Below are 15,481 nucleotides of genomic sequence, written 5' to 3'. Positions count from 1 at the left end.
GGCTCGCTCGGGGGAGAGACATAGTGTTCAGCAAAGATACTATCTCTTTCTGATAATTGAGGAAGATGCTCGCCCAACGTGGCTGCCCGATGAAGACTGTAGAGCGGACCTCTGCCATTGTTTGTATTCGTGGAAGGATATAACCCTTTTGTCCCCCGTGAGATTGGAATAGGCTTGGAACTGGACGAGGGACTCAGACTGGTAACAGTTGAAGTAGAGCCTGGTTCATGGCGGAGCAAAGGGTGTCCATTTACCGTCGAACCTGGCGCGGACGGTCTTCCGGCGGGAGCGCTATTTGACATGGGGAGGACATTGGGCGAGCAGTCTGCGGTCCCAACTGCTCCCTGGGTGAACGGAGGGTGGCAGGGAAGCGGTCGTGCGTGTAACGACGATTCGCTACGAATGGTCCGTGAAGGGGGTGAGAGATGAGAAGCGAGCAGAGGAGCAAACGTCGGGTTGTGCTGAGGAGGCCAACGTGCTGGGAACGAGGGTTGGAGCAGGTACAAGAGCCGGAGGAGGCGGTCAATCTCTGGTGGGACAGGGCACCAAGGAAGGGAGTCGTCCAGCAGACACGTGGAGGAGCGAGAGGCTGAGTGTCGAGAGAGACGATGATTCGGTGAGCGAGTGGCGTCGTGTTGTCTGGAATGGTTGAGGGGTGTAGGGGGGGGCGTCGATCTCGATGATGGATATATCAGATGCACGGTGCCTTATGCCAATGGCCTGATGCGTTATGATGCAGAGTACGAGGTATTATCCTGATGTTTCGTGGTATCCATGCAGAAAGTGGTGTCCTTTGCATCATATCGGAGTCATTTTGAGCGATGAGTAGATCGAAGTTTTGGTAGAGGTAGTTTGTGGTGGCGGGCAACAAACTTTCCAGGCGGCTCTCTCCTCCGTGTCTCTACCTGGGCACCCGTAGGTGTTTTCTGGAGCGCTTAGGGACTCTTAGGGACTCATTCTTGCCTATCCGTTCCCGGCCACCTCTTGGGCTTGCACCCAAGAGCTCCCTTCTTCATATTTTTCTCCTCCGCCCAAATTTTCTGTGCGACCATGACGTTGAATCATCGTCAGGCCCAAGGACTTCCCCGTGTAGAACTGTCCACTCACAGGGAATCTCGTCTCAGCCCACTTTTAGAGGGCGTCGAATGCAATTTCTACTGGTTGTTTTCTATCCGCCATTCGAAATATACTCCCGTACCTACAGTACTACATCCCGAACTTCATCTCCTCGTCCATATTTGTACAGAATCGCTCTCTCATCACGCTTTCTACCACGGCTGCACGTCTTCCACACCGTTCCTTTCTCCAAGAGATTGCCTTGACCCTTGACCCCATCGTCCCAGGGGCCCGCGGCACTTCGATTGACCATGATTTCCTGCACCTTCGCTTCGACCAATCCTCGCGCTCGGTCGTCGCACGTTGCGCTCACATGCATAAAACACTATGACTGCCGGACAGCGGAACGAGCTCTCCGTCTCCCCCCAGCGATGCTCCATCCACCATCGTGAAGCCACGTCGACCGATCCGACACGATGGCACATTTCTCATCTCTCCCTTGGAGCCCGACGTCTGGGCCTTCAGGCTCCGCTGTCCTCGAATCCGCGTCCTGAATCAGCCCAGCCAGTCTTTCCAGCTTCGAGCGATTCTCCGCTGTGGGCCCGCCCTCTGGAAGGACACGAGTACCTGGGAGGGACTTTATTTTCTTCTGTCGAGGCGTATAAGACACAAAGAGATAGAATCGTCCACAGACAACTCACCATTGGTATCCCGCGGATGTCGCATGTGGCATTTCAAGCACTCTTCTGTGTAAGATATCTTCCGCTTCTATCAGGTGGCAAGCGTTCGCAGTCTTGTTTTTCTCTTCCAACCTCAGGTGAAGACGATCAGCCAATAAAGCGAACCCGAGACGTTCCGTGCCGTGTTTTACTGTACCTATATGCGCAATTCTCAGTATTCACGGCCAGACTCCTGACACGATAGCCCTGCACTTGCATTACCGAACGACGAGACAGCAGTGTCATGCAAAAAGTCGTCTGGACCTCTTTGACGTTTCACAATTTCCCCGATTTCTTGGGGTCACTAGCTCGAGGGATTCGTTAAGAAGTCTGGAGACAATGTTTTGTCAAGGAACACAGCCGCAAGCAGCGGAGGCCAAATGATCAAGATCCAATACAGCAACTTTCTTGCGAAGCTCTTGAAGTCAGAGTGTTGAGCCCTCCACCAAACCCCTGTCCTCCAAGCAGTTTCTGCCCGAACTTCTCCACCATGTGCGTTCAGACAGCATTCTGGTTGCCTCCCGGCTGACCAGCTCAAAGTTTGGTATCAGACGAGCGGTAGGTCTAAGCGAAAAACAACATACGTGCCAACTTTTACAGGCGAGGTGGCCGAGGTAAAGTTTGGAATAGTGATTGTCTGTTCTCCACCCCGGTTCTCCTCCCCATAGACCTGATGTTTGCTCGGCTTAATTTTCAATTAGGTCGTTTTTGTTTTTTGGAGACGACTGGACTGGTATAGCAAGGAGGTGAAAACATTCCGCCCGCAAACATATACAGTTCGCGCGGCAGAAACCTCCGCGGATTGCCGTCCGTTCCCCCAGGATGTTTCTCAGGCCATTGTCATCAGGCGCAAGTGAAACCTTGATTGGTTGTGTGTTGGTTGACAATGGGGGTTTTTGCTTGATCCCATCACCACATGATACAGCGCCAGTTAAGATACGTCTCGATGAAGTGCTGAGTGGTGTCTCTGACTGACGCGCGAGGTTGGCGAGATCTATACGATTGTGGCGGAACTTCCCGTACTGTTGGTTCCCGGCCCAAACTTATCAATAATACTTTCAACTTTGACTTGTTGCGATCAGCGAAGATCTGCGAAAGCGAATAGGCACTCCTGTGGCTGTTTCACCTCGACGCTCATAATCCTCGATGATCACGATCGTGTCTCGACAGGGAGTGATTCCTACATCGTTTATATTCTTACTGGCGCATCTGGAGATCTGAAGGACTGTTACCGTCCATTTTGGTTAAGACTCAGGAGTACCTTGCACTCCTCGGTTAGATTTCTGACTGATATTTCCGGGAACCAGGACGAGGCTGTATTTCATGGGTGTTGATATACCATCACTGGTCTACCATCTAGAATAGCTTGCAGATAAATCGGGTCCGGCTGTTAAGTGACTACATGTGCTCAAATTGCAATCGTCACATGAATTGTTTCTTGTAAAGACCACGTTTGTAGTCGTCGCCGCCGATCACCTGGTACAATATTGAAACTCCAGCTGTAAGGCTGATATTCCAAGCCTGGGGCAGGACTAGTCGTAGTTAGCATTCTCGGGTTCCCTTCACCGCATCTCGGATTGCAGTTGTCTTTCCCACAAAAAATGTAACGTCCCCGTACGCCAGATATCTAGCGAGATGTATGCACTTCGCTAATTTGCGGAGTAATCAGTCCACAAGCAGGTAGAGTGAGTGCAGATAAATCCCACTGTGGGACATTGTCACGTGATCACGCGCGTTAAGACGCGTCCTTTGACATGCGCTTGAGCTCGGCACCAACTTCGTGATCCCGAACCGCTTACCGTCGCTCACCAAACATTCCATGGAGACATGGATGACGGGATTGTGGTGAAGCCTGCTGAAATAGCGGATTCGGATGGCGAGTCCGACCTCGCCTCGCCCATCAAACGACCTACCGCTCACGGAGTCGCTCAAGTGAATCCACTCCCAGGCCTGACCTCAGACTTTCACATCGATTTCGATGAGTACCTGCCTACTCAGAAGCTTTCATCCTCTGCCTCACTGCGCCCGGGCGACTTCAACCAATTAGATGGCTCTACGGATGTCATTGTTGCCCAGACAGCGACACTCTTTGGGGAAATGAAGCCAAAGAAGAGAGCTCACACTGCTTTACACGACGGTCTTGGAGAATTACAACACACGAGACCCAGTGAGAACCCGAAAGTGAAGAGGTCAAAAACGTATGGCGCAGCATCCAGGTCTCGCACTACTTCTCACAATGACAATTTGTTTGCTCCGCCCCTTGAATATTCCTCGGAACCTGGGTATTCAGAGTCTACCGATCGGGATGGGAATGCAGCAGTTCAGACAGCGTTGGGCATAGATACTATGTCGCCTCACGTGGTCATGCCGGTTCTGACCGACACAAGCAACAATTCTGGGGCAATCCCGCTTCTCGAACGACCCTTGGCTGACCCGTCCCACTGTATGACCACTTCGATGGCCTCGATGGGACAGTATCAATCCATCAACCTAGACTTCCGGGGCGCAGGTCAGGGCCTAGATGTCAACACAAACCCCTTTGGATCGTTGAGCCAGATCTCCTTTTTGGAAGAACCCAACCAAGCCGGACAGGAAAACCTCGTGAATTTGGTCGAGGTTGTTGAAGCAAGACAAACCCACATTGACGAGAGTCGGGGTATTCACGAGCCATGGCAAGACGAATCATTGCAAATCTTGTCAGAGTTGTCACCAACAAGACCGCTAGGGACTAACCCGGCTCGAATTACTCAGACAGATGGAACGGCCTCTGCGAATGGAGACGGCCTCTTCCAAGTAACTGAGATCACAAACGACATGCCTGCTCCAGCCAGCACTAGGGATATACCTACAATGCCCATGGAGAAGGACTCAGTGGTCAGAAAACGCGGACGCAAAGCGAAGAATTCTAGACTGTCTTCCAAATCTTCTGGTCTTGATGTTAATGACGATCCAGACGATGTGGGTTTCACAATCTTGGCAAACGCGACCAGATCTCGCCGGGGAACAATGGAGTCGTTATCTCAAGCATCTCAAACATCTGCGACAAATGGTTCCAAGAAGCGGAAGAGAAGGAAATCAAATCACATGGGAGAAGAAGCCGCTACAGGAGATGGCGAGTCGTCCCCCTGGAAACAGCCCACAAGCGACATGATTCTGAGCGACGAAGCTGCGATTGGACTTCCGAAAGAAGCATACAAGCCACGACCCAGTCGGTCTCGGTCCAAAATCGTTGTAGAAGACGAGACGGGACAACAGACTACAGAATCTCTCCTCATCAATCAACCGACAAGCGAGCTAAATCTCAGCGACGAGATCATGATCGGGCTACCAAAAGAAGCTTACAAGCCTCGTCCCAGTCGGGCGCGATCCAAGAAGTCCGTTGACGCGGATGAGGCTGTTCTGCCCCCACTGGCAGTTGAAGATGACCATCACACCCCAGCGAAGAGCAACAACAGTGTAGAGCAAGAAACTCCTACCGTCAGTGCAGCAAAGCCCAGCACAAAGAAAGGTAGAAAGAGTAAAGTCAAGCGTGCGAAGACGTCTGCGGCGGCCTTGCTCAAGAAAACCGACCCAATGTTAAGCGATGGTGAAGAAGACGTTGTCTGGATGGACACGAAGCCGGCGCCAGTGAAGCTGGATCTGCCACCTGACTTGAAGGCGTTGAAGAAAGAGCCTGACGTCCCGAAAAGCGAGCAAGAGCACGGACTCGGACAGGACGGCGAAGAAGCAAAAGATGCTAAGAGCAACAACATTACCATTGAGATTTCGAACCCTCCAGAGGTTAAGGACCCTGTAGTGGAGCCTAAGAAACGGGGGAGAAAGCCCAAAAAGTTGGGAGATCAACAACCGGAGCAAACGACCACTGAAGGAAAGGAGGAAGAGCGAGAGTCTCATTCAAACAGTCGTTCACCACTGGCGGAGAAGCCTAGAAACATGCGGACTGGTGTCAGCAACGACTTGGTAGAGAAAGACTTGAGAAAGGCACCCACAGTCTCACCCATCACATCTCCCGAACCAGAGGCGGAGCCGGAGGCCGGGAAAGGGGCGGTGTTGGAAGAAGACGACACCGAAGCTAACACAGGCAGAGGAAAAAAGGCGATCAGCACACCAGCAAAGCCGAAGCCAGCTGCATCGGCGTCGTCTACAGAAAAGGGACCGACCAAGCACTCTCCCATCAACCCTCCAAGTTTCAGCGGTTCGGGGAGAAAGACAATCTACCGCGTCGGTCTGTCTCGAAGGCAAAACATCCCGAGCCTCTTGAGGAAGGTGGACAGAGACAAGCCGCCGCCGAAGAATGTGGTGAGGAAGGAGAAGGAAAGTAAGAAGAAGAAAGACATGGATGCGGAGAATGAGGGCGAAGAAGGGGGAGGGCCCGGAGAGATGAGAGGGCCAGATGGAATGCTGATTGAGTGGGAGTTTTAACCCAGCTGAACGCTCCGGGTGTGGGGGGACTGGAAGTGGCTTCAACCTCGTTGCGGTATGCTCAGATATGATGATGAGACGGACGTGGACATGACGAAATGCTTGCCCTGTGTTATGGTTGAGTATATCATGGCCATGGGGATCGAGATGCGACTTACATGCCTGTGCAAAGCAATGGACTGAGTTTAGAGGACAGGAACACAGACACAGACGCTGACACAGACACTGCGGCTACGGTAGAGGTGTGTCTGTGCTTGGCCCACAAAACCGGGTACTACCACGCTATGTTACCTAGGTAGTATATTAGTTACTATTAATTTACATGACCATTCTGTGATGCGATGAGACGGGTGTCAACAAAAAGTAGATATGGATACCCCTGCCTTGCTGCACTCGTCTTCAAACAGTGCAGTAGATTTCTTTTGGGGAGGGAGGGGGGGGGGGGGTAAATTTGTCTTGTATGGTTTTGCATGGTTTGGTTCTCCGCCATTGAGTAATTGTGGTTCTCTCAAACCACCTAGTAGATAGATGGGTCTGTATCTTCTGTACTGGGTACGAGGTAGAAATGTCTCGAACCACCAACCAGCTTATGCAGGTACACCTGGCCCTACGCCGGATTCTGACTGCGCCTCTCCCTCTCTCCCTATCCTCATCCCTACCCTTGGCCGTATCCCTCTCCCATATCCCCTAGCTCTACCCCCGCCCCTGGCCTTTGTTGTTGTGAGGTCATGCCCTGGTTGCGAGGGGACAACAAGGCCGGAATCTCATCCCACGGACACGCCGCCAAGATCCTGCCCAACGAATACCCCCGGCGATCCAACTCGTCAAAGACGGCGCGACACCACTCGACGATTCGCAGGTGGTGGTGGGGTGTTCCAGCGGTGGTGGTGGTGGCGGCGGCGGCGGCGCGGGAAAACACGTGTGTCGCGACGCGGAGGGCGAAAAACACGTTTTGCGGACCCATGATGCGCGCGTCGTCGGAGAGGAAGAAGTCCATTGACTTGCATATCATGGTTGCGAGGTGGTGGTCTGGGAGGTCTGGAACCTCTGGAGGAGGAGAAGAAGGAGGAGAAGGAGGTGCGGCATCAGTGTCAGTGTCGCTTGGGTACGACTCTCGCAAGGCAAGGGAGAGGATGCTCGTGCGCAGTAAGAGCAGCATGGTCCAGTAGGAGAGATGGAGCCGGGCGATTTCAAAGGTCGGAAACTGTAGTGACGTTGTAAACACGCTCGGGATAGGCAGATGAAACCGTGCCGACACCGGACGCTCCCAGTACAGCGCTCCACACCCGGCGTGCTTGCGGACCAGTCGCTGGTACCAGGTCTGGAGTTGAGAGTGGAATGTCCTCCCTTCCTGGACGAGTGCTGTCCTCTCTGGCACGGCGGCGGCGGTGGTGGTGGTAGAGGCAGTCCTAAGTCGTTCGGCTTTCTCGAGCAGAGTCGCGATTTGAGCCATGATATCCTGTAACCGGTCAAGATCTGACTTGGGGTGTATCTTCCACGGCACGGTCAGCCAGTCGGGTCGGGCGAGAAAGATCGATTTGCGCGTGGCCAGGGCGTGGGTGATCTGTTGGAAATCGTACGAAGTAAGTGAGTGCTGGGGAGTGGTTTTCACTTTGAAGGGGGGCTAACTTACAGCGGTGGATCTGAATCCCAGGAAGAGTCGATGGCTCGATCCCGTCATATGGGACTCGGGTCCTCGAAGCTCGACTAACCTCGCCATGCCTTCGACGTGGCTGACCCATCCGCAGGTGTTCTTCCCGGAGACTTCGAGGAGCTGTGAATCCGGTCAACAATGTACAGTTCTACTCGTGACTCCAAAAGCCCCGGTGTCTGCAAGGGATGATGGACGGGAGAACGGGGGAAAGATTGAGGAGGGGAGAGGAACATGGGAGACATGCCTCGAATATCGACAAGGCCATACAACTGGCCAGAGTCTGCTCCTCCAAAAGCAGACTGTGGTGCGAGAGACTGTCCTGGAGTCGACGCAGCGCTCTCCCGTAGTTGGCCGTGCCCTCACGTCGGAGCCGCTCGTCGCCGTGTCTGCGACCCAGACACGAGAGACTCAATGCCAGGATTGCGAGATCGAGCGAGGCGCTGTTTTCCAACGACGACGGGTCGATGGCTTGGAGCCAGGAAACTTGTTGGGTCTTTTGCTCGTTCTGAAGTCTAGTGTCATGTCCTTCTCCTTCTCCTTCCTCTCCTTCTTCCTTTCTCCTGGGGATGTAGTTGGCGAGAAAGTCGATAAACACCTCCGCAAGCCCGGCGGCGTGTCTTATCCCCTCAATGTTTTGGTCTTGGGGCGTTATCCTCGCGGTCGTTACGGTGGTGCCACCCGTTCCGGAGTCACTGCCCGGCGTGAGCTGGTCAACTGAGCGTGCGTCGCCATCAACAGTGATTTGCCGCCTCAAGTCCGTGAGCGAAACCAACGGCTGCGTCCTCGTCAACAACGTCTCGCGGTCCAAGGCGCTCAGATTCTTAAAGTGTCGTTCCCTCTCATAACCCCCGCAGACACGATTGGTTTTTCGACATCGTGCACACGACGGTCTGTCTCCATCACACTGTTAAGAACCGAACAACACACCTGGCGAGGTTGAGGTTAGGTAAGGCGTGTCTTTGATTCGCGCTTCCGAGGGGTTCCTTGTCGGAGTTCCCCTTGCTACAATGGTTTAAAAAAAAAGATAGGGAATACTTGTTCGCGGGAAAATGGTGAGACGTACGTGGATCTTGCGTTTCCGGCACGTGTTGCAGCCCTTGGAACTTCCTGCGACTCCAACCATTGCTGGTTGTGGTAGAGATATCCGAAAAGGCCGGTAGTGTCAGTGTACGAGTAGACTTGATGGTAGTTTGCTCCCGTGAGATGCTCTGGTTGGGGGAGGTTCGACGCGTGTAACCACCTAGCGATATATGTACGAGGTACCCGGGGATCTTTGGGATGTCAAAGTTAATCCTGGAGCCTGACGACCGGCCTTGATTTTCGTATTATTATGCCAAGGACAAATACGAAAAGGAAGCGACGGTGACATTTAACCGCAAGTATCATTCGTAATCGTAATCGTCTGTGGCTTGGTGCTTGGATTATTGGCATGTTGGGTAAAGGAAGTGGATCTCCAGGTGGATACAAAGATACATACATATTACGAGGTAATGGAGAATTACTCCACCCCGTACCAAGCACACGAAATACTTTCCTGGCAGTAGAAGCATTGAGATTATTCCTACTGCCTGCATGCCCAAGTCACCCAGTCAATCATCCACAATTATCGCTCACTCCAAAGCCATTTCTCCCTGTTCTTCTGTATATCTCCCCTTCCCCTTTTGCGCCCACTCCTTGATACCAACGACGGCCAAACACCACGCCATTAAAACAGCCGTGAGGCCCATCATGACCGAGGCCACTAGCATTGCGTTCAGCTCATTGTCCATCATCGCATCGACCGTGTCTCTGTTCTGTATTCACCGACAAGATATCAGCATTTGACCGCCTTGGGTAGAGTCCTTTCTTACACTGGCCATGAGCATCAGACCTCCGCACATGAGACAAAACGACGTGACGAGCTCGGTTGGTGGTCGTGACGGTGATCGAGATCTCGCAGGGGCAATGTGGAGGAATAGATACGTGAGACTCCTCGCCACCGATGCTGCGGTGAGGAAGTTACCCACCTGCGAGCACGTCAGTTACCGCGTCACATTGCGGCCATAAGAAGCACAGAGCGTGCCGAGAGGCGCGATTACCCATTTGTGCATCATGGTAGATTCCGAGCTGTTTTGATGATGGCCCGCAAGAATTGTGCCTAACAGGAAGATAATCATGGCCGGGATGGGGTTGGTCGACCATCCGGGTGTCAACGTCTGCTTTTCGTTCGAATCGAGAGCGACTCTGTCTGTGCTGGTATTTTGAAACGACGATGTCCAAGATACCGTCCGGGACTCAACCATCATGCCGCACTGTAATATAGTAAGTATACTGCGCAGGCACTCAATAGATGGCGCAAACGGGGCCACTCACCAACCCACCACCAATGAACAAGAGCGATATGGCGACATGTTCGAGATCCTGCGCCGTCCACGCCTCTCCCCACGCAGAGAGATGTTCGAGAAAAACATTGCTGATTCCGTAGATGAAGATGAGTAAGCATTCAAGCCCTTCCATGGTGACGGAGCGATGCCAGTTCCGAGATGAAGCACCCGAGCCTTTGAGATTCCACGCCCAGCCAAGCCCAGACAGGGAGCCAACGAAGCGAAGTAAGGTGATGATGCCGAAGAAGAAGAAGACGCCGCCTTTGATGAAATGAGCCAAGCCGTTCAAGAGATTTTCTCCATGCTATGCATTGTTAGCGAGGTTCAAAGCGAAGTTGACGGGTGAATCTTCTCACAAATATTCCAGCCATGGTGACGATTCCAGTGCAGAAAGCAACAAATGCTAGGACCGTCATTGCCACGGCGAAAAAGCCAGACGTGAGTGCCGCAAGAGGAACAAACCGCTGGGAGGCAATCATCTCGGTCCATCTTTTGGCCCTGATCAAGGAGAAGAGCCGTCCATACCGCCTATCAACTGCGCGGCGGGGAGGACGTAGAGAAAAGTTACGCCGATTGTGCGAGTCGGTTCTTATTGAATTAGTCCCATTTCTTCGAGGCTCCCTCCGTGGTGTGAAATAGTTCTGTTCTATGGCGTGTATGTGGTCGTGATCGAGAGACTCCTCGCTTTCTTGAAAATGTCTGGCAGACGAAACAAGCGGCTGCTCTTCGTGACTCCCACCAAAGGTGGCTTTGACGGACCGAGACCGCGACAAACTTCTCATGATCCTGACAATTGACTCCAACACAGCGAACGCGGTCAAGGTCCAAGCAAGCGCATGATGTGAGCTGTTGCGATACAAGTCAGGTGTCTTGGAATTATATGCCAAACCAAAGACCGTTCCAAGGGCATGCAACCCGAGAAGGAGGATTCGAGCCGGATATACAAGGTTGGAGCGAGCCATTTCCAGCGACGCCACTGCTAGAGATTGTCAGTGTTTGGTTCCTCGGATAGATGGGAGCTACTTGCGAAGAGGAAGAGCTACTATCCAAGCCAGTATCATGAACCCGATATGAAAGTATAAAATACTGGACGAGGTAGGTTCTCTGAAGTAACTCTCCGCCGATGGTGGATGGGACATGGTCGCGTTGCCTTGGTCAACACGGACTTGGAGGTTTTGTACCATGACGGTGATCAAAATGAGGTGGCCACGTTGTTGTGAGGAGTCCTTCAGACGCGTTGGACAGGAAGAGAATCTTCATGTGAGAACTGAGAAAGATGGAATGCCGTTCACATGTAAGAATTGTGGTTGAGCATGAGTATATCTTGGTACACGTTATATATGTTTCGGAGGCAACCATCGCAATTATCCAGTGACCCGTGTCCCGGTAACCCCGGGCCCCATAAACAATGACGGGCGATTCAAAAGTTCGCATTTTGCAACCCTAGAAGGATACAAACACGTGTGCACTCAGGAACACTGGCTTGACTGGATACTGGATGACAGCAAGATGCGGGACGTGCCCAGGCTGGAAGGATCCTTGCCGCAAGGCTGTGATGGTACTAGGCCGAGAAGGGCAACATGTTGCGAAGTGTCTACGTAACTCCGTTGGGTCAAACTTTGATTGATTGATCGCTTCATACACTGTTGGGCAAGGCCAGAACGGCTCAAAACCAAGTCTACTTGGGTTATCGCAGCTTCAATCTTTGTGTCTACTCGCTATGAGAGAGGTGTTGCCGTTGCTTCACGATCCCTAGATAATAATATACCTCGAACGACCTATATAAGTAACCATCTCCGTATTATACAGCTTCAATCGCACCTAGGGCGCTATTCCTCCATCCTCACATTTGATATATCCTAATATATAAGCTAGATTGTAGTCCTTCTCTTTATCCATGTGAATAGTTAAAGATGTTGAATCTCTAGATAATTCGAGTTTATATGTCAAAACCTTTGTACCTCGTAACGGGACAGAAGGTAGGTTCGTCCGGAGACCGCCCTCAGGGGTTGAATCTCGGAATTAATCGCTCGAGGACATGTCCTGTTAGGTTTGAGGGTAGGAATGGGTTCCTTACCGAGTCTGCCATATAGTCCCTATACCGCAGTCAAAAAAGGGAGTTGTCCCCGTGACTCCGGGCCAGAACAGCTTCACGCCTCGCCTGGGGCCGCCATTGGCCCTGGCTCGAGCCTGGAACAGGTTGCGACTTACATTGTGGAAATGTCAATCAAACACTGCGGAAGCCGGGCACACAACGTAAACCATCGATTAGCCCTTGGTATTCCGATGTAGGTGGCTCCTGATCAGGTTCCTGTGCCGGCGCTAGTCACGAGCCATAGCGCGCAACGAGATCTCTGATATCTCCGAGCATCCTGGGCGCATGTATAATCAGCTTATGGGGAGGAAAAAGAGGGAATGCTTCTCACTGTTCTCTCAGAGTTTCATTTTCGGGGAACAGAGCAGACACATGGGTGTTGAATCTCCTATTGTTCACCATCGTTGGTAAGAAGGACTCGTGTGGTCCGAATGTTTGTAGCTCGGGCTCACAACTTATAGAGATCAAGCCGGCCTTGGTAATCCTCCTCCGGACATGATATCTGGACATAAGAGCGATAGGAAGACAAGTACGCAGCACCGAACTTGTTACAAGCGGGCATCCATTGGCCGAATTCATCTGTTAGAATATGCGTTAGACCATGGTCCGTGCGACGGACCAGACACGACGGCTTTCGGGGAAGCACTCACACTCGTTGTGGGCGTAGAAGCAACAAGCGTCAAAAATCAAAGAGGCACCTGTGTCGGCATCGATCGCTGAGTTGGCGTACCAGAGGTCCCCATGCACAAGCGAAGGTTTGACAGATCTGCCTTCACTCTCCAGCGGTCGAAGCAGTCGAGGAATCACCTTTTCGAACAGGGTCGGCACCAGAGTGTCGAATTCTGGATCGTGTCCTCTGACTTGCAGCTCCAGGTTCAGTGCCCACCGCATACTCTTTGTAAAGAATGTCTCCCAGCTGTCCTCCCAGTCGTTCAACTGCGGAAGATTGCCGCCGTAGGTTGTGATGTGAAAGCCAAACTTGCCATTGGGAGACTTGCTGTTCTTGTGCAGCAGAGCGAGCTGTGCACAGAACTTGTCGGGGTCAGGCATATCATCTGTCATTTCCCGGTATTCGCACAGGAAGAAGTGCGTGTCTGGATTGCTCTGATACGTGCCCCAGGCGATCGGCTTGGGTGCAAAGTTGGGAAGTATGCTGTAGATGGCTTTCATGGATTCGAATTCTCCATGTACCATGTTTCTACCCGTCTCATGGGAGAGGATCTTGATGAAAAAGGATACTTTGGTGATCGCATCCGCCAACAAGACGTCAATCCGCCTCGTGTTCGCCCAGAAACTCACGCCATGTTGTTCGGTACGGAGGATGCGACAACCTCGGGGCAGCTCGGCAATGACACTCGCATCGACATCGGGTTTGATTCTTTGATACTCGATTCCTTTTGTGCCCTCGAAATCCATGATGCCGGGTGCAGAGATACGTGCCTGAAGACTCATGCTGCGCATTCGGGAAGATTGAGGGGGGAAATAGGGTGCCGAAGCTTCTGCGACTGTCTCGGGCCGACTCGTAATCTTGCTGTTGACCTGGCAAGCCGGGTTGACTAGCCAGATCAGGGTAATCAGTGCTTATATTTGTATCAGTCTGTAGATGGTTGGTTTCGGGAGCCGCCGGAGCGGGCCAGCTAAGCGCCCAATACCTTATTTCAATTTTACCTTCTCTGCAGACCATCGAAGAAGGGCAAGGGTTTGGCTATCATTGAAACCTAGGTCTCGACATTTGTACTGTAATGGTCTGAATGGGAAAAGAAAGAGCACGGCCACGTGACTGTACAGAGGACATTGGCATGGAGGTTGAGAGGACATCAGTTGAATCATTTTAGGAAGCGCCTATTGTGCCTCTAACCCTCCTGCGTTGCATTCTTGTTGCCGTTACCCCCATAGCTGTGCAATCGCCTGTCGCTGCCCTGAGGGTCGCCTGTGCTGCCCGGCGGCATGACTTGGGCGTTGACCCTGAGGTTTGTGTGTGTTGGTGGTGGAATCCTGACCTAGGCACCCCTCACGATTTCCGACCTGCTAGATGGGCCTCTGTGCGTTGTTGCACATGCACGCCGCCGAACCTCGACCGAACCTCATACAGTATCAAGTTAGTAGTTTTCAGCCAACGAAAGGTGACTTTCATCAGTTCAGCACCGTTCCGTGCTTATCTGTTCTCGCTGCGTCTACAGCCCACTATTGCTCGTGTCCCGCTGTAGAGGCCTTGAGTATCCGGTCACGAAGCTCTTCCTTCTCAATCTGTCTGACCTCGACGCCCGCCTCTTCGAGTCGCTTCCTGCCTTGGTTGAGGCCGATGAACGTCTTCGGCTCCGTGATGCCGACATAGACCAATTTGATAGAATCCTTGAGCGCGAGGATTCTCTCCACGCACGTTCGGTTGCCGCTCAGCCGCTCGTTGCAAGGTTCCATTGTCGTGTAGAGAACCGTATTCTTGGGTAACACTCTGCCGACGTAGTCATCTGGTACGTTGTGTTTCTCAGCAATTTTTATGAGGCAACAGTGCTCGGCGTGTGTCGTGCCAGGGTCTCCAGGTCTATCGCCGGGTAATTCCAACGAGTAGCCCGTGGACAGGATCTCGCCACTGTCACCGTCGATGAGGACTGCTCCGACACAGAACTTTGTGGCTGCTGGAGGTGAAAGTTGTGCCTTCTCGAGGGCGTATTCCATGTAAGCCTCATGATCACCTACTTTGATGGTAGGGTGAGTTTGTTCGCCGGCCATCGTTGGTGAGTGAGGAAGGACTGCGGATACGTTAACAGGTTACCTCAATTGTCAATCGATCGGTACTTCAGGGAATATAGGGTCAGGTAAATGCCACATTCAAAAAGTGGGGGAGGGGGGTTGTGAATCTTCAGGAATGGGTGGACTGACCGCCGAGCCTTTGGACAAAAAAAAACGGCACAGTCTGACAGAAAGTAGACGCCCTCTCGGAATTTAGATGGTCGTTTGACAGCGAATGAGGCGGGCGTCAGAGTAAACATAGATAATATTATTATAAGGATAGCGGTGCTGTTATACCTAATAATAGTTATCTTTAAGTCGATAGTGAATTGCTCCTCGTTACTATTTCTTGTCAAACTGTGCCACTTATCTTTGACATCGGCTCGCCGCTTCTTCAGGCAGGGGCTTGGCGCCCGTGGCTACGTGGAGCCGGAGCAAACAT

At 52.3% G+C, this 15,481-nt stretch overlaps 5 protein-coding genes across 5 annotated transcripts; 1 reads left to right on the top strand and 4 right to left on the bottom strand.

Annotated features, from left to right (window-relative positions):
- Positions 1–3,602: 3,602 nt before the first annotated feature.
- Z517_04921 (uncharacterized protein) lies at positions 3,603–6,197 on the top strand (the record flags this gene model as incomplete). The annotated part of the gene is made up of 1 exon (XM_013430249.1): positions 3,603–6,197. The coding sequence occupies one exon, from the start codon at positions 3,603–3,605 to the stop codon at positions 6,195–6,197; it is 2,595 nt and encodes an 864-aa protein (XP_013285703.1).
- A 655-nt stretch (positions 6,198–6,852) lies between these two features.
- Positions 6,853–8,974, bottom strand: Z517_04920 (uncharacterized protein; the record flags this gene model as incomplete). Its single annotated transcript, XM_013430248.1, has 5 exons — positions 6,853–7,761; positions 7,831–7,961; positions 8,083–8,543; positions 8,643–8,755; positions 8,915–8,974. 5 exons carry the CDS (start codon positions 8,972–8,974, stop codon positions 6,853–6,855), a joined length of 1,674 nt encoding a protein of 557 aa, XP_013285702.1.
- Positions 8,975–9,461: 487 nt separating this feature from the next.
- Positions 9,462–11,398, bottom strand: Z517_04919 (uncharacterized protein; the record flags this gene model as incomplete). The annotated part of the gene is made up of 6 exons (XM_013430247.1): positions 9,462–9,644; positions 9,702–9,857; positions 9,930–10,142; positions 10,204–10,518; positions 10,571–11,193; positions 11,302–11,398. The coding sequence occupies 6 exons, from the start codon at positions 11,396–11,398 to the stop codon at positions 9,462–9,464; spliced, it is 1,587 nt and encodes a 528-aa protein (XP_013285701.1).
- Positions 11,399–12,757: 1,359 nt separating this feature from the next.
- On the bottom strand, positions 12,758–13,725 carry Z517_04918 (uncharacterized protein; the record flags this gene model as incomplete). Its single annotated transcript, XM_013430246.1, has 2 exons — positions 12,758–12,888; positions 12,960–13,725. 2 exons carry the CDS (start codon positions 13,723–13,725, stop codon positions 12,758–12,760), a joined length of 897 nt encoding a protein of 298 aa, XP_013285700.1.
- A 768-nt stretch (positions 13,726–14,493) lies between these two features.
- Z517_04917 (uncharacterized protein) lies at positions 14,494–15,039 on the bottom strand (the record flags this gene model as incomplete). The annotated part of the gene is made up of 1 exon (XM_013430245.1): positions 14,494–15,039. One exon carries the CDS (start codon positions 15,037–15,039, stop codon positions 14,494–14,496), a length of 546 nt encoding a protein of 181 aa, XP_013285699.1.
- Between the last annotated feature and the right edge of the window lie 442 nt (positions 15,040–15,481).

The sequence above is a fragment of the Fonsecaea pedrosoi genome (assembly GCF_000835455.1).
Source record: "Fonsecaea pedrosoi CBS 271.37 unplaced genomic scaffold supercont1.3, whole genome shotgun sequence".
NCBI lineage: Eukaryota > Fungi > Ascomycota > Eurotiomycetes > Chaetothyriales > Herpotrichiellaceae > Fonsecaea > Fonsecaea pedrosoi.
The sequence above is the reverse complement of the archived record's forward strand: the minus strand, read 5'-3'. Positions and strand labels throughout refer to the sequence as shown.